Raw genomic sequence first — 23,045 nt, 5'->3', positions numbered from 1 at the left:
ACTCACAACTGTATAAATAAAAACCACACACACACACACACACAAATCACATATTTACAACTATTTTAATTGGAACTATATATTTTTTTAAAGTACAATTCAGATTATTTCCATCACAAATGTTGGAGGGCATATGAAAGTTGCAAGGAAGTACCTTTTCATCTAGATTTTTAAGAATAGATAGCAACAGCAATTTTAGCATTTGAATCAGTATGAAATATATTCTAGTTCATTAATAGTATGTTTAACGTGTTCTTTACAATGCTTTACTCAAGTGATGTTCATTTTCCTTGGTGACCAAGCTACTGATACTACGGTGCTAATTTGCATATGTAGGTTGTCTCTGGTGTATTCTGCTTGTTAAGGACCTATCCAAAGCTCTCTGAAAGTAATGGGCATCTTTCCATTGGCTTCCATGAGCTTTGCGTCACTCCCTAAATAGGGCACATGAGTCTCTTAAGTGCTAGATTTCAGAGTAGCAGCCGTGTTAGTCTGTATTCGCAAAAAGAAAAGGAGTACTTGTGACAGCTTAGAGACGAACAAATTTATTAGAGCATAAGCTTTCGTGAGCTACAGCTCACGATGAAGTGAGCTGTAGCTCACGAAAGCTTATGCTCTAATAAATTTGTTCGTCTCTAAGGTGCCACAAGTACTCCTTTTCTTTTTAAGTGCTAGAGAAGCACTAGCAGGAGCATTTGAACCAGCCCTGAGGTATGGGTTGGCTAGATTGCTTAGAACTGAACAGTTTGTAAAGTGCTACTGTGCAGTATGTATGGGGCGGTTGGTTGCCTCTGTGGCACCACACCCAATCCCCTTCCTCAAATCCTAGGCAGGACTCTTTATTGGGTCAGCTACCTAGAAGGAGGAGAGAGGTAGTAGGAACTGGCAAGTTAGAGAAGAAGTTGAAAGACTGGGGGAAAGGGTGCATCACCCAGGGGTGAAAGTAAAATTGAAAACTTACTGGTATAGGGGCCAGCTCTGCCCCACCCCTGAAAGGGACGGGGCTGGGGGTCAGCCCTTCCAGGATGCCTGGCCCATGCCACCTGGGGCTCCAGTGGCAATTTAAAAGGGCCCGGAGCCTGGAGCCCTTTTAAAATCGCCAGCCCCGGGGCAGCTTCTCCTTTTGTCCCCCTGCCTCTGTTGGCAGCCTGGGGTAGCAAAAGGGGCAGCGACAATAAAGCACTGCCATGGCAGCACTTTAAGCAGGTTCCTTTGCTACGGGAGGGGCCGTTGACGGGGAGCCCAAAAGCAGCAGCGTCGTTAAAGTAAGGCAGTAGGGGCCAGTACTAGCAGACACTTTTTACTGGTACACTGTACCGGCCCGTACCGCCTTACTTTCACCCCTGGCATCACCCTCCCATGGACATTACCCAGAAAAGATAATAGACTCTGGGGCTGTGCTACTTGAATTCACACACCCTCTGTACAGTGTGAAACTCCTGTAAGAGAGGAAGACATGGTCAGGGGAAAGCCTGCTAGCTTTCTCAAGTGGAGCTGCACTGCCAGGAAGCGATGGGAGGGGAAAAGTTAGTAGGTCCTCAGAGCTAACATAGGTCTTTGTGCCTCTTGTGGATTCCTCACAATCAGCAGAGTTTGGGGCTAAAATCAATACCCATTTCACAAGATGCAGACCTTACACCTGTCTCCATGGAGAGAATTCCTACACCATGGAATTCTGGGAGAGAATTTGTTCATATGTTCTCTTTCCCATAGGTATCTCTGTGGAAGGTGGTGATGTAGGCCAACATTAGCAACTGTTTAACACTTCCAAGTTAGTTTTCAAAGTACAAAGTGAACTGAAAGAAGCATGTTAGGCCATAAAGTGCTGCTGAAAAGGCAGCTAAATTAAAGGGGACAGGAGAAGGAAGATGGGGGCTGAATGTTGCAGGGAACCTAGAATAAAGTAAAAAGTAATGCAAAATTAATTTATCAATAAATATATTTAAAACAGTAGAGGAAGTGTTTTCATAGTCTTTCCCCATTGTTTTGTGTTTTCATTCTACCAGTTACTACTTTTCATAGTGGAAGAATATGCTGCATACCATATCCCACGGCCTCCACCGACATTGATTTTTAAAAAGAACTTTAAGAGGAAAGGAGCCGTAAAGGCAGCAAGGCCTGCCATGCTGTGTATGAGTAGCATACTATTGTACTTCTAACACACTTTAGGTGGAGCAGCAATGTATGGTAAATGGATTATACATAAATATGATTGACAAAACTATGAAAAGAATCCATATTTTAACATTACAACCATATCAGCTACAATAAGAAATTAAAATACATTTACATTGTACATAACAGTTAAAACACTAAGACAGGCATGAAGTGATAGTGTCATTTTCTGCTTTTACCAGTTCTCTTTGAAAATGAAAAGTGAGTAAATAAAATTAGAAGACAAAATATGGGTAATAAATAATTACAAATAGCAGAACCTTTTCTTTGTCCACGAATATTTAAAATAAAGACTAGTGAGAAGGGAAGCAGATGGCAAATCTAAAGCAGATTTAGGACTCAATCCCGAATTCCTAATTTAGGAATAACTCTTACGAGTTGCAATGGAATTTTTGCCTGTATATGCAGTTTAGAAATGGCTAAGAGCTCTTTATGTGATCTCTTCCTGGACAGGGGTTACTCTCATGAGGAAGGTTTGCAAGATCAGACCTTCAATCCCTGAAAACATGCAAGGAATGGGGAAAAAGACAACTGTAGATTAGATTCTCATTTGTTCTTTTCATTGACAGATGACAACAAAACCACCTCTTATACCCTGAAGAAATTTTCCTAAGAAAATCAATCCAAATTTAGTTGGTCTTGTAGGATATTAAATGCCCAGTTTGGAACACTGAAATGAATAGAATTGTATGGAATAGTGAAATGAATCATGGTTGAGCCCAGTGCTTTATGACATTGGACTGTTGAAAAATGACAAAAGAGCAGACAACTGAGAGAAGCATCTCCCTCAGTCAATTAGATTCATGCCCATGTGGTTAGAGTTTTGTGAAAAAAGATTCTCACACCAGGAATATAGTACAAGTTGGTGCAGTTTCACTAAAACATGAAACATTTTGTAGGTTTTCCTCAAAAATTGTGCTAGTTTTTCATGAAAACATAAAGCATTTTCCACCAGCACAAAACAAAAACCCCCTGCCATTATACAACAAAAATGTTACAATAATGAAAAAAATAAGACCTTTCATCTGTGAAAATGGCAAAAATGTGTTTACAAGCAAATATGGGGAAATTATTTAACTCAGAGGGCAATATTCTTACTCCGTTCACAGGAAGAAGTTGTGTTTGCTGGCAGAAAAGAAAATGTATGCCAGATTCCCAAGTACAAAAATCACAGTTTGCATATGAAAAGCCTGGTGAAAGGACGATTTCTGTAATCCCTACCAGCACTGTGTGCTATTCACATTGTTCTGCATTAGCATTATGGTGTAATCTGTTTGGGGTTTTTAGATCAATGATAATCTTGATACTGATTTTTTCTCCTATAGGTAAAATGTTTTATATTACAGACATTTTAATCTGTACTTGAAATGAATGTCATTAGTTGGTTGTAAAATACCCAGCCCTGCTCGGGATTGGTCTAACGAAGGACATGGCACATTGCTGTCAAGAAGCTCGATTTCAAAGTATGAAAGTACCAAAGTCAAAAACTGTTTGATTTCGTGGACAGCAAATAATCTTCCAGGACATTTTGCTGTTCCTGATCCAAATGGCATGTAATAATATTTTAACTTGTGACCGTTGCGATAGAAGATAGTCTTTTCTTCTCTATTCTCATCGAGATAGCGATCATACTTGAATGTCTGTAATGAAAGTTGAAAGTTTAATGTCTATTAGAGCCAGATTATGCAGGGAGGGAAGGATGTGCAACTGCACTGACACAATGCCTCCTGGGAAGAGCAGCCAATGCACGGTATGCTCCTTCTCTGTGGCTGGCCATGCTTCCAGTCCTCCAAACCCTTTTGGGGGAGGTTAGCCTCTGCAAGGCCCCTTACCCTGAGCAGCTCTTGCACTTGGGGTAGCAGAATACCCACCCCTGTGCAGGGGCATCAGTGTTGGAAAGCTTTTTCCATCTCTACTTGCCTTTTACTGACCCACACACAGAACAGCTGCAATCTAGCTTTTTGTACATGTGTCTAAATTGGAAGACTTTGCCATTTCCCTCATCACCACTGTATGTCCTTAAGGACTTTCCCTTCTCTTGTCCTCTCTTGAAACACCACAACTTCCTGCCTGAGGAAGGCTGAAGGGAACTGCCTTTAAGCCTATCAAAACTACTTTTTTGCTCAGCTAAAGAATTTTCTGCAGAGTGATGGAAGGCCAGTGCTGATTTTGCTGCCTCCGCGGCACTCCCAACCCCTGCCTATTCAGGGAGTTCCCAGGCATAAATCCAGGACCTGTGTGGTAGAGTGAAGCACCAACCACTGGGGCACTGAGGCCAGATGCCTTGTTAACAGGCAGTTAACATCTCCTGGAACAGGAAGTTTGTATGTCACTGTAATTACTCACCAAGGGATTAGCATAGATCTCTGGATCAAAGTGCAGCAGCTGAGGATAAAGAGCTACAATGTCATCTTTGCGGATGTTGTAGGAGTCATTATCCAAGTGCAAGGTGAAATCCTCCTTAGCCACTCTGACAGTCATGGATGCACTGGACAACCTCATTGCTTCCTTGATAATACTATCTGTAGAGAGAGAAAAGAAAATGATTAATATGAAAAGAATCTATGCATCCCCTTGGGGAGGCTGCACAGTTTAAATTGCCTGTAATCTTCTATAACATGCAATATTATGGAGAGAAGGAAACTGCTAAAATGAATAGAGCTAAGATGCGGGCTCCAGATAGTTCCTGCAACTTTGTCTTAGCCCTGGTCTACACTAGGCGTTGAGGTCGAATTTAGCAGCGTTAAATCGATGTAACCCTGCACCCGTTCACATGATGAAGCCCTTTTTTTTTTTTTTTTTTTTTAACTTAAAGGGTTCTTAAAATCGATTTCCTTACTCCAACCCCAACAAGGGGATTAGCGCTGAAATCGGTTTTGCTGGGTCGAATTTGGGGTACTGTGGACACAATTAGATGGTATTGGCCTCCAGGAGCTATCCCAGAGTGCTCCATTGTGACCGCTCTGGACAGCACTCTCAACTCAGATGCACTGACCAGGTAGACAGGAAAAGGCCCGCGAACTTTTGAATTTCAATTTCCTGTTTGGTCAGTGTGGCAAGCTGCAGGTGACCATGCAGAGCTCATCAACAGAGGTGACCATGATGGAGTCCCAGAATCGCAAAAGAGCTCCAGCATGGATCGAACGGGAGGTACGGGATCTGATCGCTGTATGGGGAAAGGAATCCGTGCTATCAGAACTACGTTCCAGTTTTTGAAATGCCGAAACATTTGTTAAAATCTCCCAGGGCATGAAGGACAGAGGCCATAACAGGGACCCGAAGCAGTGCCGCGTGAAACTTAAGGAGCTGAGGCAAGCCTACCAGAAAACCAGAGAGGCGAATGGCCGCTCCGGGTCAGAGCCCCAAACATGCCGCTTCTATGATGAGCTGCATGCCATTTTAGGGGGTTCAGCCACCACTACCCCAGCCGTGTTGTTTGACTCCTTCAATGGAGATGGAGGCAACATGGAAGCAGGTTTTGGGGACGAGGAAGATGAGGTTGTAGATAGCTCACAGCAAACAAGTGGAGAAAATGGTTTTCCCGACAGCCAGGAACTATTTCTCACTCTGGACCTGGAGCCAGTACCCCCCCGAACCCACCCAAGGCTGCCTCCCGGACCCACCAGGTGGAGAAGGGACCTCTGGTGAGTGTACCTTTTAAAATACTATAAAAGGTTTAAAAGCCAGCATGTTTAATGATTAATTTGCCCTGGCATTCATGGCTCTCCTGGATATACTCCCAAAGCCTTTGCAAAAGGTTTCTGGGGAGGGCAGTCTTATTCCATCCACCATGGTAGGACACTTTACCACTCCAGGCCAGTAGCACGTACTCGGGAATCATTGTAGAACAAAGCATTGCAGTGTATGTTTGCTGGCATTCAAACAACATCCGTTCTTTATCTCTCTGTGTTATCCTCAGAAGAGTGATATCATTCATGGTCACCTGGTTGAAAGAGGATGCTTTTCTTAAGGGGTCATTCAGAGGTGCCCGTTCCTGCTGGGCTGTTTGCCTATGGCTGAACAGAAATGTTCCCCGCTGTTAGCCACGTGGTGCGGGGAGGCAAAATGTGACCTTGTAACGAAAGCACATGTGCTATGTATGTAATGTTAACAGCAAGGTTTACCGTGAAAGAGTGTACCTATTGTTCTATAAAATGTGTCTTTTCAAATACCACTGTCCCTTTTTTTTCCTCCACCAGCTGCATGTGTTTCAAGGATCACAGGATCTTCTCCTTCCCAGAGGCTAGCGAAGATCAGAAGGCGAAATAAACCGCACTCGCGCTGAAATGTTCTCTGAGCTCATGCTGTCCTCCCACACTGACAGAGCACAGACGAATGCATGGAGGCAGACAATGTCAGAGTGCAGAAAAGCACAATATGACCGGGAGGAGAGGTGGCGGGCTGAAGAGAGGGCTGAAGCTGAAAGGTGGCGGCAGCGTGATGAGAGGAGGCAAGATTCAATACTGAGGCTGCTGGAGGATCAAACTAATATGCTCCAGCGTATGGCTGAGCTGCAGGAAAGGCAGCAGGAGCACAGACCACTGCTACAGCCCCTGTGTAACCAACCGCCCTCCTCCCCAAGTTCCATAGCCTCCTCACCCAGAAGCCCAAGAACGTGGTGGGGGGGCCTCTGGTCACCCAGCCGCTCCACCCCAGAGGATTGCCCAAGTAACAGAAGGCTGGCATTCAATAAGTTTTAAACTTTTAAAGTGCTGTGTGGCCTTGTCCTTCCCTCCTCCACCGCCCCTCCTGGGCTACCTTGGTAATTAGCCCCCTATTTGTGTGATGAATTAATAAAGAATGCATGAATGTGAAGCAACAATGACTTTATTGCCTCTGCAAGCGGTGATCGAAGGGAGGTGGGGAGTGTGGTTAGCTTACAGGGAAGTAGAGTGAACCAAGGGGTGGGGGATTTCATCAAGGAGAAACAAACAGAACTTTCAAACCATAGCCTGGCCAGTCATGAAACTGGTTTTCAAAGCTTCTCTGATGCGCACCGCACCCTCCTGTGCTCTTCTAACTGCCCTGGTGTCTGGCTGTGCATAACCAGCAGCCAAGCGATTTGCCTCAACCTCCCACCCCACCATAAACGTCTCCCCTTACTCTCACAGATATTGTGGAGTGCACAGCAAGCAGTAATAACAGTGGGACTATTGGTTTCGCTGAGGTCTAACCGAGTCAGTAAACTGTGCCAGCACGCTTTTAAATGTCCAAATGCACATTCTGCACTTGTTCAGCCTGTAGTTGAACAGCTCCTGATTACTCTCCAGGCTGCCTATGTATGGCTTCATGAGCCATGGCATTAAGGGGTAGGCTGGGTCCCCAAGGATAACTATAGACATTTCAACATCCCCAACGGTTATTTTCTGGTCTGGGAAGAAAGTCCCTTCCAGCAGCTTTTGAAACAGACCAGAGTTCCTGAAGATGCGAGCATCATGTACCTTTCCCGTCCATCCCACGTTGATGTTGGTGAAAGTCCCTTGTGATCCACCAGTGCTTGCAGCACTATTGAAAAGTACCCCTTGCAGTATATGTACTCGCTGGCTTGGTGCTCCGGTGCCAAGATAGGGATATGGGTTCCGTCTATGGCCCCACCACAGTTTGGGAATCCCATTGCAGCAAAGCCATCCACTATGACCTGCACATTTCCCAGGGTCACTACCCTTGATATCAGCAGATCTTTGATTGCGTTGGCTATTAGCATCACAGCAGCCCCCACAGTAGATTTGCACACTCCAAATTGATTCCCGACTGACCGGTAGCTGTTTGGCGTTGCAAGCTTCCACAGGGCTATTGCCACTCGTTTCTCAACTGTGAGGGCTGTTCTCATCTTGGTATGCTTGCGCCTCAGGGCAGGGGAAAGCAAATCACAAAGTTCCATGAAAGTGCCCTTACACATGCGAAAGTTTCGCAGCCACTGGGAATCGTCCCAGACCGGCAACACTATGTGGTCCCACCAGTCTGTGCTTGTTTCCCGAGCCCAGAATCGGCATTCCACCGCATGAAGCTGCCCCATTAGCACCATGATGCCCACATTGGTAGGGCCAGTGCTTTGAGAGAAGTCTGTGTCCATGTCCTCATCACCCTCGTCACTGCACTGATGTCGCCTACTCGCCCGGTTTCGCTTTGCCAGGTTCTGGTGCTGCATATACTGCTGGATAATGCATGTGGTGTTTAATGTGCTCCTAATTGCCAAAGTGATCTGAGCGGGCTCCATGCTTGCCGTGGTATGGCGTCTGCACAGAAAAAAGGCGCGGAACGATTGTCTGCTGTTGCCCTGACGGAGGGAGGGGCGACTGACAACATGGCTTACAGGGTTGGCTTACAGGGAATTAAAATCAACAAAGGGGGTGACTTTGCGAGAAACTGAATGGCCGCCTCAAGGATAGAACTCAAAACCTCAAGGATAGAACTCAAAACTGGGTATAGCAGGCCGTCGATTTCACAGAGGGAGGGAGGAGAAAATGAATACAAAACAAATCTGGTCTATTTCTTGTTTTGAGCCACTTCATCTATCTTTATACATCATACTGGCAGCAGACTGTGCAGTATGACCGCTAGCCATCGTCACCTTGTGGGTGCTCAGCAGAAGACGGTGCAATATGACTACTGGCCATCGTCTTCTGCTGGCTGCAAATTAAAAGACAGTGCACTGCTGGTAGGACTCAATCGCCATGAGACGAAACAAGGGAAATGACCTGGCTGAGTCACTCCCATGTTTGCGCAGGCGCCCGGTTAAAAGAGCACCCAGGACAACATCGACGATGGCTACCAGTCATACTGCACGGTCTGATGCCAAAAGGCAATAAACTGCTGCTGTGTAGCAATGCAGTACCATGTCCGCCAGCACCCAGGAGACATACGTGATGGTTAGCTGAGTGGGCTCCATGCTTGCCATGGTATGGCGTCTGCACAGGTAACTCAAGAAAAAAGGTGCAAAACGATTGTTTGCCATTGCTTTTACAGAGGGAGGGAGGGAACGGGGGCCTGACGATATGTACCCAAAACCACCCACAACAATGTTTTAGCCCCATCAGGAACTGGGATTTCTACCCAGAATTCAAATGGGCGGTGGAGACTGCGGGATAGCTACCCACAGTGCAAAGCTCTGGAAGTTGACAGTTGCCTCGGTACTGTGGACACAGTCCGCCGACAACATGCACTTAGAGCATTTGTGTGGGGACACACACACTCGACTGTATAAAAACGCTTTCTACAAAACTGACTTCTATAAATTCGACCTAATTTCGTAGTGTAGACATACCCTTAAAGTAATTCCAAGCCTTCCAAGTTCTTCAGTCCAGTCAACTTGCCTAACGAAGTCTCTTAATATTTTAAAGTTTTCCCTTTTGAAATCAAGGACCCTAGTTTGCAAATCTATTTTTGTTTATCATTCCAATTTCAAGTGTTTAAAAGTCAATTTGATCCTAAAATGAAAACTGTGTCCTGGATCACTCTTCCCAAGGAAACAAACAAGAAAAGGGGCTGGATAGGGAGAAAACAGACAAGATCTTTGTGGCCTCCTGCTAAAATTGTTCCTCAGAAGGATTTGCCTCACCATTGTGGAAAAAAAGAAAAAAACAGTTCCACCACCTGAAATTGCAGGTCCCTCAATACACCGCTCTTAGCCCTACCCAACCACTCTCCAGCTGTGGGCTCCTATTCCCCTGGAGGATTGTCGGGATGGGAGGATGCTGCAGCAGAGGTGGCAGACACCTCTTTGCCCTACTAGGGCGTGGTGAGATCTGTGCAGAGGTAACCGGCTGTGCAGATCATTTTGGCGGGACATTCCACTTTCCTCCCGGGGAAACATTAGAAACTGGAGGCACAAAACATTTGAGACTGTGGAATGATCCTGCACTGAGATGTGGAATGGAATAAAGATGCTGGAGAAAAATGTGGAGGAAAAAAAAAAATCAGAATAGTGTTGCAGTATCTTCCTAAGCCTTAGTTCTCAAGAGAGGAGAATGATATTGACAAAAAAACAATGCTTTAAATTTAAAAAAAAAAAAAAAAAAGTACATTGAACCTCCCCCCACCAGTAACTATAGGGCAACAATTTCAAAAGCTGTAAGGCCCAGATTCTCACAATTATTTAGGCTCTTAACTTCCATTGAAATTAACAGGGGCCTAAGTGACTTGGGAGTGAGCTTCTCAGTCACTTGGGTGCTTTTGAAAATGTTACAAATATTTTAAAAAAATATGCATCATAATAATAATGCTTTTAGCCGTGTTATTAGAAATTCATTGTTTAACATTTCTCAAGCATTAGTTTCAACTCCAAATATGGCAAGATCCTTCATTTTGATCTTAATCCTTTAACAAAAATAAAATGCAACCTTACTTTGACTTACCTATAGATCATTGGTGCCGCATGACATAGCACTTAAGCATTACTCATACATGAAATTACATGGGAAAAATGGGATTCCTTTAAAAATTATGATAATTCCCATAGACAAGAGGACTGCTGAGAAGTGTGGCCTTTGCTAACTAAGGATACAGTGTAGCATTATTATCTTGCTGTTGGATAGTCATTTAAAAGCATTTCATAGCGTTTTATTGACTATAGACAGAAAAAAATATCTGAAAGTGGGTGTTGCTGGTACTGTTACATGTGGTGACCATACCTAATACTGGCATATTATCCAGTTGTTTTCGATTCAAGGAGATACATTTGCCATCTAAGTTGATCTTTTCACCAGCATTTCCCAGTGTTTTTTGCACCTCTTCAATAGCTGCTTTCATTGCTTCTGGGCTCCTAAAATCATATGCCAGAAACAAAAATATTTCTTACTTTTAACTTAAGGAATGTACAAAAGGTTTGCTGTTAAATATGATATTCATTTTTTCCTGTCTACAGTGTAGTTTGTTAATTCATGGATGTAACCTGATAAAACAAAAAAGCTATGTAAGAACCTAGAGTAAAAATATAAGTATACTTATTTTATTGGCAAAATCCTGGTGGTTCAAAACACTGAAAGGTCTTCAAAGATTTTGTTCAGTGTCCAATTTTGAGCAAGACCAAATTAATGTGTATAATGCTGTTAAATAATGACATCTCTGTTAAGCAATGCCAAGAATAAGTAATAGAGTGATCAATCCTAGATTAGGAGATAGCCCCATTGCAGCTAAAAATCTAGATCACATTCACATCATCAGCTGTCCTGGTTTATATCCAGTTGGATAATTACATTCTGCCTACCAAAAAAAAAAAATAGTCTCCCTGTAGTTTAAATTAAATAATGTATCCTTCACTGGTCTTCCATACAGATATGGCAGATGTTAGTAATGGATGACATGATTTTAAAACAGATATACAGGTTCTAATCCTGAAGTCCTTGGGGTGCACAGAACTTCCATGGAAATCAATGGGCGTGACCAAGGATTTCAGGATCATAATGTTTGTAAAGTTAATAGACCACTTATGGATTTTTGAATGAAATGTGCTATCTCAATCATTATCATTAATGCAGGTAGGTATGGTGTTTTTTAATTTTATGTCAATTTATCACAGAAATGTAGGCAGGCGGTGTAAAGTCTCATCTTGAAAAGATTTAGAAATTTAGCTTGAGGGTTTTTTAAGACCTGTAGGGGATTTGAATGCAGTGGAGTGAAAAGAGAGTAGCAGAGTGAAGAAACAGGACCTATGGGTCAGATCCTCAGATGGTGCAAATTGGTGTAGCTCCATTACCTTCAACAGTGCTACATCAACATGAGCTCTGCAGAAGCCTTATTTTTTTTTCTGTAAAGCAGTCAATATATACATCTGCGAATCCAACAGGTGAGCAAACAAACAAAAGTGTGCAATAAAACCTTGTCTATTCTAGGGAAATGATCTAAAAATGTCCCACTGGACCTAATGTTGGGAGCCCTAGCATAATCAAGGCTTCCACAGGCACTGGTGTTTTTAATACTGTGTTGTTTAGATTTTCTCTGAAGGTTTAATTGACATAGCATTAAAAGCATCTGTGGCTGCAGGAGTCTTGTCTATACCAGGGCTCACAGCATCGGACGAGACGTTTTTAGTAAATTTCTCTAATGTAGAAAAACTCTATGTGGTACCATCTCCTCCCCTGGGCTGCATGAGAAGGGTTTCTGTGGAAGTCTTACTGATGCAGGACAAAATCCTGGGCCCGCAGAAGTCTATAGGAGTTTTGCCTTTAACGTCAGTGGGACCTGGATTTGACATTCATCCAAGAGCAGAATTTGGCCCTTAATGCTGAGACAATTTCTGAGTGGCAACAAAGTCAAGAAGTTATTTTACTTTGGAAACTACAAACACTGCTACTTACCTAATAAGATAGAACAAGCTCCAGAAAGTAGCGGGTATTGTGTTAGCTTGTGAAGCCCATAGTACAGCCAGGTGGGTTTTTGCTTTTTCCTTATCATCAAAAGTAGACAGAGTGTCATTTAAGAACATACGGAGAGTGATGAGCTCAGAGATATTGCTCCTTTTTCTGAGGTTCTCATGGAGCAGAGCCTCTGCCAGCTTCTCCCGTGCATTGTGGGCACTCTTGAACACATGGATAGGCATGCCTGCGACAAGGACTGGGAAGATTTTATCAAATTCCTTGAAGTTTTCAAGAGCATTTAGAATAAGTGCTCTCTGGGTTTCCCGCTGAGATAGATTCTTGTCTTGGGTTGAATTAAACTCTGTACCAAAAAGCGTTAAAAAGCCAGATTCAAACATCACCCGGCAACAGAATGCATACAGCCCATCTCTTACCCAGTTGTTGGAATGTAGTTTAGATGTACTTGATTGCAGCATGACATATTGTAGGTTTTCCATCATAGCTTCAATGAGGGAATTCAGGGCATTACCTTGCAGGGTTCTAATGAAAGTCTGATGCATATTTTCAGTGGTGTTTCCATCACGTGGGTCAATACTGCCATGTCCAAAAGCCTGCCACCAAATAAATTGTATAAAAGATAAATGAGGATCATCACAACCTTGGTAAATAATAATGTATAAGGGAAATCATATCCAAGATGTCATCTTCATAAATTTAACACCGGGACATATAGTAAGAACTGTCAACTCTGTAAAGTGATAATTGGCCACAAGTGTCTGTAAGTATTAAATAAGTACACAAAAATAATCTATGATACATGCCTATAAATAAATAAGTATGATCACTTAGGGTATGTCTGCACTCCAGTAAAACATCCATGACTGGCCTGGATCTGCTGACTCAGGCTCACAGACCTTGGACAGCAGAGCTATAAAACTGCAATATAGACGTTCGGACTCAAGCTGGATCCTGGGCTCTGGAACCGTCCCCCATTGTGGGGTCCCAGAGCCCGGGCTCCAGCCTGAGACTGAATGTCTACACTACAGTTTCATAGCCCCACAGCCCAAGCCATGCAAGCCTGAGTCAGTTGACCCCAGCCACTCATGGGTGTTTTATTGCAGTGTAGACATATCCTTAGGGCTTCATTTAGTTCCCACTGGGAATCTTTTCACTGACTTCAATAAGAGTTTGATTGGGCCCTTAGTTGACCAGATAGTTTTTAAAAGGGTTAGTGCCTAATTCTCCAAGGTGCTAAGCATCTCCTGAGAGGTGCTGAGTGCCCTCAACTTCCATTGACATTAAAGGGAGTGAACACATTCTGCAGCTTGCAAGATAGGGATCTTACTGCATGAAAGCATAGACAGAAAATGATGTTAAACTGCCGTTAAGGTTGAGAGTACATTTCAACACCTTAAAGGTTAAAAAAATTACAAGGATATTATATTTGTCCCCAAAACAAGCATTACAAACCCAGGAAATTGAGTTGAAGTTTAATTCAAAATAAAACTAGACACATTAAGGTATGGTAATTTACAGTTAAGGCACCCAAGCAACCTGAACTCTGCCGTGTAGTGACACCATGCTATAGTCACATAAGGTATGCGTACACTGCAATTAAAAACCCACAGCTGGCCTATGCCAGCTGACTTGGACTCACAGGACTCAGGCTAAAGGTCTGTTTAGCAGCCGTGTAAACATCCCAGCTTGGACTGGAGCCCAGGCTCTAGGACTCCGTGAGGCCTGGCGGGAGGAGTCCCGGACCTCAGACTCCAGCTCAAGCCCAAATGTCTATACTGCTATTAAACAGCCCCTAAGCCATAGGTGGCACGTGAGAAGCTCCCTGGGGGTAGGGCAGTGATGAGCTGCCAAAATCTTAGCAACCAGTTCCCTCCTCACCCCACGAGGGGGTCATGGCCTGCCCCTGCCCCCTGGGACTCCTGCCCTGCCCCCACCCCTGGGACTGCTTCTCCATCCAACCCCACACATTCCTTGATGCCCCCCCGCCCAGGACCCCTGCCCCATCCACCCCCCTCCTCTGTCCCCTGACTACCCCCAGAACTGGGCAGGAGGGTCTTGTGGGCCACTGTAGTGGGTGCCCACCCCAGCCCGAAGAGCCAGAGGCACCTGCCGGAGGGCGAAGTGGGGAGTCCCGGCAGTGCTTACCTGGGGCAGCTCCCAGGAAGCATCCGGCAGGTCTCTCTGGCTCCTAGGGGCGGGGGAGCAGCTGCTCCCCCCACTGATCACATCAAAAGTGTCGCCTTAGGCACCGACTCTGTGGGTGCTCCAGGGCTGGAGCCCCCACGGGGAGAATTTGGTGGGTGCAGAGCCCCTACCAGTAGCTCCCCGCCTCACCCAGCCCACCTCACCTCCGCCTCCTCTCCTGAACGCTCTGCCCCGCTCTGCTTCTCTGCCCCCTCCCCTCCCAGCTTCCTGCGAATCAGCTGTTCGCGCAGGAAGCCGGGGATGGCCGAGAAGCAGGCCACGGCTTCCCGCTCAGGCCCAGGGAGGCAGAGGTGAGCTGGGGCGGGCAGCGGTTCCCCTGCTCCCCCCCCCCGGGTTACCTGCTGCGGCGCAGGCGGCCCCCCCTCGCACCTCCCCTTCCCCAGCTCCCCTCCGTTCCGCCTCCCTGGGCCCAAGCGCGAAACTGCCGCTTGCTTCTCAGCCCTCGCAGGCTTCCTGCGAACAGCTGATTTGCGGGAAACCGGCAGGGGAGGGGCGGAGAAGCAGAGTGGGGCGGCGCGTTCAGGGGCGGAGGCGTAGCGGAGGTGAGCTGGGGCCAGGCACGGGGTAGGGAGCTGCCGGTGGGGGCTCTGCACTCCAGCCCCGGAGCACCCACAGAGTCGGCGCCTAAGGTGCCACTTTTGGCCAGTTGTTAAATTTAGAAGCCCTTTTAGAACCGGTTATTCCGCAAGGGACAACCAGTTCTAAAAGGGCTTCTAAATTTAACAACCGGTTCCAGCGAACCAGCTCCAGCTCACCACTGGGCGGGGGCACTGGCACCTGAACTGTGGCTTGAGGCTCTGCCCTTACTCAGCCTCCTCCCCCCAAGGCTAGGGTGACCAGATGTCCCGATTTTATAGGGACACTCCCAATATTTGGGGTGTTGTCTTATATAGGCGCCTATTACCCCCACCTTCTGATCTGATTTTTCACACTTGCTATCTGGGCACCCTACCCAAGGCTTTGCCCCCACTCTGCCTCTTCGCATCTTCACTCTGTCTCTTCCCCCGAGGGCCCTGCACCCACCACTCCTCCTCTCCAGCCCCCTCTCCCAAGGCCCCCCTGCTCACTCTTCTCTGCTCCCTCCCCAAAGGGCCCATCTCCTGAGGCCCCCTGCCTGCCGCTTCCTCCTCTCTGCCCCACTCTCGAGGCCACCCTGCCTACTCACTGATTGCTCCTCTCTGTCCCCTCTCCTGAGGCCCCTTCCCCTTAGATCCCCCCGGCCCACTGCTTGTCCCTCTCCACAGGGCCCCCCTGCCCACCACTTGCTCCTCTCCACTCCCTCTCCCGAGGACCCCCTGCCTACTCACTGCTTGCTCCTTTCTGCCCCCTCTCCCAAGGCCCTTCCCCTGAAGCCCCCGCTGCTTGTCCTTCTCCACCCCTTCTCCCGAGGTCACCCCATCCACCACTCTCTCTTCTCCACTTACTCCCCAGAGGCCTCCCGCCCAGCATTCACTCCTTTCTGCCCCCCGCACCCCACCTTAGGGGCAAGCAACAGGGGCAGAGAGAAGCAAGTGGCAGGCAGGGGCTTTGGGAGAAGAGACTGAGTGGGAGCAGGAAGAGGCAGAGTTGGGGGGGTGCTCAGGGGGAAGATGTGCAGTGTGGGTCTGGCTATGGGGGGGGAAAGGCCAAGTAGGAGCGGGGCCTTGAGGCAGAGCACGGGAAGGGCCACAGTTCAGGCACTAGTAGCCCCCTCTACTTTTCGGGAGCTTCTAGCAGGGGTGCTCCAAAGGCAGCTGACCAGCTTGACTCCAAAGGGAGGTGTGCCACATCTGTCATTTCTTGCCCCGTTTGGGGAGGCTTGGTCTCCCCAAGCCTCTTATACCTGCCAACCATGCATTTAGCCCGAGCCCAGTGAGCCCAGGTCACCTGGCATGGGCCAACCACGGATTCCAACTGCAGTGTAGATGTAGCCCAAGTTATGATTGAGACATTTTAGTGTTTGTGGTCTGAGATAAGATTAAACTGATTTGTAAAGACACATTCTATTTTATAAATGTATATTTGCTTCTCAGGGTGTCATTGCAGGGCAAATAAAGGGATAAATCAACAGTGACCAGAAGTCATTACTATCTAAGTGTTGATTGAGGTCCTCAATGAAATGAAATGAAACCTCTCCAACGCATCATCAAGGATCTACAACCTATCCTGAAGGACGACGCATCACTCTCACAGATCTTGGGAGACAGACTAGTCCTTGCTTACAGACAGCCCCCCAATCTGAAGCAAATACTCACCAGCAACCACACACCACACAACAGAACCACTAACCCAGGAACCTATCCTTGCAACAAAGCCCGTTGCCAACTCTGTCCACATATCTATTCAGGGGATACCATCATAGGGCCTAATCACATCAGCCACACTATCAGAGGCTCGTTCACCTGCGCATCTACCAATGTGATATATGCCATCATGTGCCAGCAATGCCCCTCTGCCATGTACATTGGCCAAACTGGACAATCTCTACGTAAAAGAATGAATGGACACAAATCAGACGTCAAGAATTATAACATTCAACAACCAGTTGGAGAACACTTCAATCTCTCTGGTCACTCGATCACAGACCTAAGAGTGGCTATACTTCAACAAAAAAGCTTCAAAAACAGACTCCAACGAGAGACTGCTGAATTGGAATTAATTTGCAAACTGGATACAATTAACTTAGGCTTGAATAGAGACTGGGAATGGATGAGTCATTACACAAAGTAAAACTATTTCCCCATGGTATTTCTCCCTCCCACCCCACCCCCCACTGTTCCTCTGATATTCTTGTTAACTGCTGGAATTAGCCTACCTTGCTTGTCACCATGAAAGGTTTTCCTCCTTTCCTCCCCCCCCCCCCGCTGCTGGTGATGGCTTATCTTAAGTGATCACTCTCCTTACAGTGTGTATGATAAACCCATTGTTTCATGTTCTGTGTGTGTGTGTGTGTATAAATCTCTCCTCTGCTTTTTCCACCAAATGCATCTGATGAAGTGAGCTGTAGCTCACGAAAGCTTATGCTCTAATAAATTTGTTAGTCTCTAAGGTGCCACGGGTACTCCTTTTCTTTTTGCGAATACAGACTAACACGGCTGCTACTCTGAAAAATGAAATGAGTGTGTGGATTAATCTAGAATTTAGATTCTAGGACACAGGCTTCCACATTAAACAGCCAACACCATAACTGTTATTCTGTTGGCAGAAAGGCCAAGGTTTGAATGACCTGAATGAGACTTCTAGAGGTGACCCTTCCAACTAGTGAAGGAAGAACAATGTTAGGCTAATGGGAAGAAACTTGTACTGATGGGAGTCTATGCCAGACCTGCTCTGTAGATATACAGAGGATTTCAGTTTCCAGGGCCCCTAATCTGGCATCTTTCACAAGTAGTAATTTGTTTTTAAAATTAGTCAATTCAATATAAATTCACAATAGTGCAAACCATCTTGTGCTGTACTTTTGCTCTAGTATTGCACATTGTTGGTAGATTTGAGCCGGGGACAAACTATCTTTCAGACAGGCAGACATACTGAAAAGTCACATATAGATTAACTAAGTACAGTCTAACTTGACCATGTTGATATTTTTTAATATTAAATATTAAAATGTTAAAATACTACAGTCATTTTAAAGTGGTACCTTTGCAGAAGCAGTGAAGTGGAACTTTTTCCAGTCCAAATGCCTTCCTTGGCGTATCACTGAATGGTATGAAAAAGGGTCAGTGAGAAAATGAACATATTTTCCAGCCACTTTGCAAGTGAAAATGTGCCCATATTTCTTTTGTCTTGTTTTGAGAAATTCAAGAGGGTTGGCACCAAATTGCAAAGCGCAGCCCAGATATGGAAGTAGCCCATTTTCCACTGGCGGCTCACCTGGACGCCTACAAGTTACAAACAAATGTTACAAATTAGGGTTATAAATTAAGACCTGTCCTTCAGCTGAGCCAGCTAAAGAAGATTAAAAGAAAAGGAGTACTTGTGGCACCTTAGAGACTAACAAATTTATTAGAGCATAAGCTTTCGTGAGCTACAGCTCACTTCATCGGATGATGAAGTGAGCTGTAGCTCACGAAAGCTTATGCTCTAATAAATTTGTTAGTCTCTAAGGTGCCACAAGTACTCCTTTTCTTTTTGCGAATACAGACTAACAGGGCTGCTACTCTGAAACCTAAAGAAGATTGTGATTGTGATAAACCTATTTATAACATTCAGTTTCTATCAGTGTTGATAGGAAATTGTCCTCCTTTTCATAACAAATCCATGATGAGGTCTATGGTGTCTTAGAAAGAATGACCTTAACAGCCTACAGAAGCCTTATTAGAATCCAATAACAACAAAAATATGTACTTTTAACTGAAGCTATATCACTCTAGCTTTTTTTTTTTTTTTTTTTTTTTTTTTTACTTTTGAGTAGGTTCTTTTTCCACCATTTAAAATGTAATGTTCTGTTCATTGCAAGCAGTTAAGTAATTGTGCCTTAAATAAATATCCCCTCCCAGCAGTTAATATTGCCTGGGATATTTTTGTTGTTGGGGCCCATCCCAGTACTTTTCAGGACCTGTGGAAAGCTTGCTCGGTGCAGGAGCTCTGCTACCTGAGCTGATTCCTGAGGACAGTCTGCCAGAGCCCTAGTTTGGCAGTTTTCATGGCATGATGAAAGGGACATTTATTTGGGTTATCTTTTGGTTACTAGGTTGTTTGTTTGTTTCCTGTCACTTTATTTGCTTTTTCCTGACAACCTGTCTGCTGATATTTCTGACTTGTAGGTAACTTTCTATAGGGCCCAATCTTACCAACCCAACCTGAGCTGAGTATAGAGAGCTGGCCTCCCAGAAAATGGTTTTTGAAACAAATGAAAATATTCAGGGAACGTTTCACTTGGTAGAAACTCCCCTGTTTTTCAACAAGAAATTGAAACCTGAAAAATTTGTGTAAAGAAAAATAAAAAAATCTGTGTTAAAAAACAAACAAATTGAGATTCATTTTTTGGGACACTAAAAATTTATACTGAAAACCAAAATGGCTGCTGTACGTGGGTTTTGAATATGAAAAGTGTTTGGTTTTCAATTCTTCAGTGGAAACTATACAAAATTTTCCATGGGAAAGTTTAAAGACAACCACTTTTTTGAATATGTGTTGTGAAAAATAATTGCTATTCTCTTCCTTATAACATGCAAATAGTCCCATTGACTTCAATGGGATAATTCAGATAAATAAGCAATCCTCACGTAAGTAATGCTTTGCAGACTGAGGTCCAGAATGTCTGGTTTGTAGTTTCTGTTAGTAATAATCCACACTTGCTCTCATTAAAGTCATTGGCCCAGCTCTCATTGACTTTATCGGGAACAGGACAGAGCCCTAAGCACCTAGGGCCTGACCCTGTTCCAGCTGAAGTCAGTGGCAAAGTTCCTTAAGTAGTGCAGGTTCAGCCCCTCTAGAGGAGGGGTGGGCAAACTTTTTGGCTCGAGGGCCACATTGGGGTTGCAAAACTATACGGAGGGCCAGGTAGAGAAGGCTGTGCCTCCCCAAACAGCCTGTCCCCTAACTGCCCCCCTCAGAACCTCCAACCCATCCAACCCCCCCTGCTCTTTGTCCCCTGACTGCCCCACCCACCCCCTGGGACCCCACTCCCTATCCAACCGCCCCTTCTCCCTGTCCCCTGACTGCCCTGACCCCTATCCACACCCCCACCCCCTAACAGGCCCTCCAGGACTCCCACGCCTATCCAACCCCCCTTCCTCGACCTCCCCCATCCCCTGACTGCCCCCCGGGACCCCCGCCCCCTTACCACGTCAGAGCCAGCCACGCTGCCATGCTGCCCAGCAGGAGCGGCGGGCCAGAGCGCTGACGGCGTGGTGCGCTGAGGCTGCAGGGGAGGGGGGACAGCAGGGGAAGGGCTGGGGGCTAGCCTCCCTGGCTGGGAGCTCAGGGGCCAGGCAGGATGGTCCCGCAGGCCAGGTTTGGCCCGCGGGCCATAGTTTGCCCACTTCTGCTCTAGCGCCTGATGCTGGGAGTTGCTGACTACCTCAATACCCCTTGGGAGTTGAGGATGCATGGCACTTTGTAAGAATCAGCCCCTTAGTTGCTCAGGATTGGGCCCTTAATTGCTCTGCAAATTCTAAAATAGATAATATTACCTCAAATACACACTCAATTAAGACTATAAAAAACAAACTTATTATTAACAGTTCTAATGGACAGAAAGAAAGGAGGAATAGAAGATGGATGAACAAGCATCATTTGGACTTCTAGAGACATGAAGATGGGATTACTTTATTTATTTGGTCGGTCTTTGGCTTGCACAATTCTCTAGCACTCTGAATGCTGAACCCTTTGAACCCACCAAAGAAAGAGTATTACAGTATTGTTGTTTGCATGTCCCACTTGGGTCTGATCCTGCGCAACTGAAATCAATGGGAGTTTTGCCCACAATCGCCATTTCAACAAAGCACTTAAGCACATGCTTAAAATTAAGCACGTGTTCAGGTGCTTTGTTGAACTGGGATCCAAATAACTATATTCCTCTTACACCCACAGTAAGTCACTAATAACTTTTAAATAATATATGTCAAAGAGTTTAAAGTCAGAAGAGACCTCCAGACTGTTGTAGTAGGGCAGTCTGCGCCCTTAAGCACGTGCGGAGCTAGGGAGCAGCAGGCTTTAGCTTAAGGAGAAGCCCAGCAAGCCTGTGTTGGGAACTAGCTGATCTAGCTAAGCAGCAGCTAATGACTGGATCTGATTCCCAGCTGGATCAGCTGGTTCCCAAAAGCTGCCTGCTGGGCTTCTCTTTAAGCTACAGTCTGCAGGCCCTTAAAGGGGCAGATCATCCTGCTACAGTCACCTCCTAATCTAAACTGTATAGCATAGGCCACAACACCACCCAGCGCCTGTACACTAAACCCAACAACCAAAATGAAGCCGAAGTATTACAATTTACAGAAGATCACTGTTCCCCAGATCAAAGATGCTGCTAACATTTCAGGCAATCTGAGTGAAATGTCAGGAGTTTCAAGTTGAAAGGAGTAGCTAACAGTACGGTACACTTTAAAACCAAAGAGTGATGCAAAAGATAAGTCAAAGAGCCACTTTTTATAGTAAATATATTCATGAATTTCTTTGTTTCTGTACAGAGCACATGCCAATAGGATAAAGACTAGAGAGTATTTACTCAATACAGTAAACAAGACAAATGATAACAAGCATTAAAAGTAGTTCAATATGGCTGCAGTCCAGATTAAACTACATTGATACAGAAAAAAAAATGAAAAAGGTATAAGGGATAAAATAGTCATCTGTACATCAGAAGCACAAACATGTAGGATCTGATTTCTCAAAAATACTGAGCACCTGCAAATCCTGTTGATTTCAACAGGAGCTGCACATACTAAGCACTTCTGAAAATCAGATCCTTAATGTTCCAAATGATGATAACCTCATTTACAAATGGATTCCTCCTTTATTTGTATCTCTATCTTCTGTTAGTCATGACTATAGATCTGCATAGCCTGCTTGTTGTTGTTTTTTTAAATTTATGTACACAAAAAATGCCATTAGAATATAAAGATTTCAAAGAACAAACACCAACATCACTGTTGTTATCCTTTATGTATTCATCTGCCAATGTTCAGACTAGTTTTGTCTCAGCTATATACACACTATCTTTTTACAGAAATTAGAGTTGGTATATGTGTAAAAAGAAACCTTACCTCCTTCTTAGTCCCAGAATAAACCAAAAACAACAGCATAGTATCATCACTATTCCCCAGATCAAAGATGCTGCTAACATTTCAGGCAATTACAGTGAATTTTCAAGTCAAAAAGAGTAGCTTGGTACACTTTAAAGACTGAGAGTGATGCAAATGACAAATCAAACAGCCACTTTTTATATAGATCAGGGGCATCAATTTACTTAATTGAACGTAAATAACCTAGGCAAGCTATTAATTAACCATTTCTGGATAGAAACTATTATGTCTTCATTCTGACTGATATCTCTATAAAAAAACTTGAGAGACTTAATCTGGACAGTTGCAGAAATGGCCTTGAGCTGGTATCAGCAGATTCCAAAGTAATCAAAGAGCTGTAATAGTTGATAATTTGAAGGTCTCTCAGGTATGTTTTGATCTGTCATGTAGATTTATCAACTACAGTTTATAGTTCAAGTTTAGCAATATATGAGATGACTAGCCAACATACAGACGGTGCTAGCTGGTGCCCCAAGTACTTACCATAGTTCCCTGACTTTTCTGCTACAGCACCCTACCACACCTTATGCTCTCCCTGCAGATTGACTAAATTTTAAAGGAGTCAGGGGAAGATTTGGGCTGGGAATGAGAGATTAATAGGAAAATGGAAAGAAAAAGATTGTTTTCC

At 45.0% G+C, this 23,045-nt stretch overlaps 1 protein-coding gene across 2 annotated transcripts; it reads right to left on the bottom strand.

Moving 5' to 3' along the window:
- Positions 1 to 3,153: 3,153 nt before the first annotated feature.
- LOC119851087 (cytochrome P450 7A1) lies at positions 3,154 to 22,575 on the bottom strand. Of its 2 annotated transcripts, XM_038390320.2 has the most exons (6): positions 22,379 to 22,575; positions 18,313 to 18,553; positions 12,471 to 13,081; positions 10,806 to 10,936; positions 4,522 to 4,697; positions 3,154 to 3,815 (listed from the first exon to the last, which is right to left on the bottom strand). In XM_038390320.2, exons 1-6 carry the CDS (start codon positions 22,456 to 22,458, stop codon positions 3,516 to 3,518), a joined length of 1,539 nt encoding a protein of 512 aa, XP_038246248.1. In that variant the 5' UTR covers positions 22,459 to 22,575; the 3' UTR covers positions 3,154 to 3,515. The 2 variants fall into 2 exon arrangements, with proteins under 2 accessions (XP_038246248.1, XP_038246249.1); XM_038390321.2 differs by lacking the exon at positions 18,313 to 18,553 and having other exon boundaries at positions 22,379 to 22,540.
- Positions 22,576 to 23,045: the final 470 nt, after the last annotated feature.

The sequence above is a fragment of the Dermochelys coriacea genome, chromosome 2, assembly GCF_009764565.3.
Source record: "Dermochelys coriacea isolate rDerCor1 chromosome 2, rDerCor1.pri.v4, whole genome shotgun sequence".
Taxonomy (NCBI): Eukaryota; Metazoa; Chordata; order Testudines; family Dermochelyidae; genus Dermochelys; species Dermochelys coriacea.
The sequence above is the reverse complement of the archived record's forward strand: the minus strand, read 5'-3'. Positions and strand labels throughout refer to the sequence as shown.

Coding starts and splice junctions, on each gene's coding strand:
- LOC119851087 (XM_038390320.2), bottom strand. CDS start 22,458: ATGTTAGCAGCATCTTTGATCTGGGGAATAGTGATGATACTATGCTGT. Junction 13,082..18,312: donor ACTTCACTGCTTCTGCAAAG/GTACCACTTTAA, acceptor ATTTGGTGGCAG/GCTTTTGGACATGGCAGTAT. Junction 4,698..10,805: donor GGATAATATGCCAGTATTAG/GTATGGTCACCA, acceptor CTCTCTCTACAG/ATAGTATTATCAAGGAAGCA.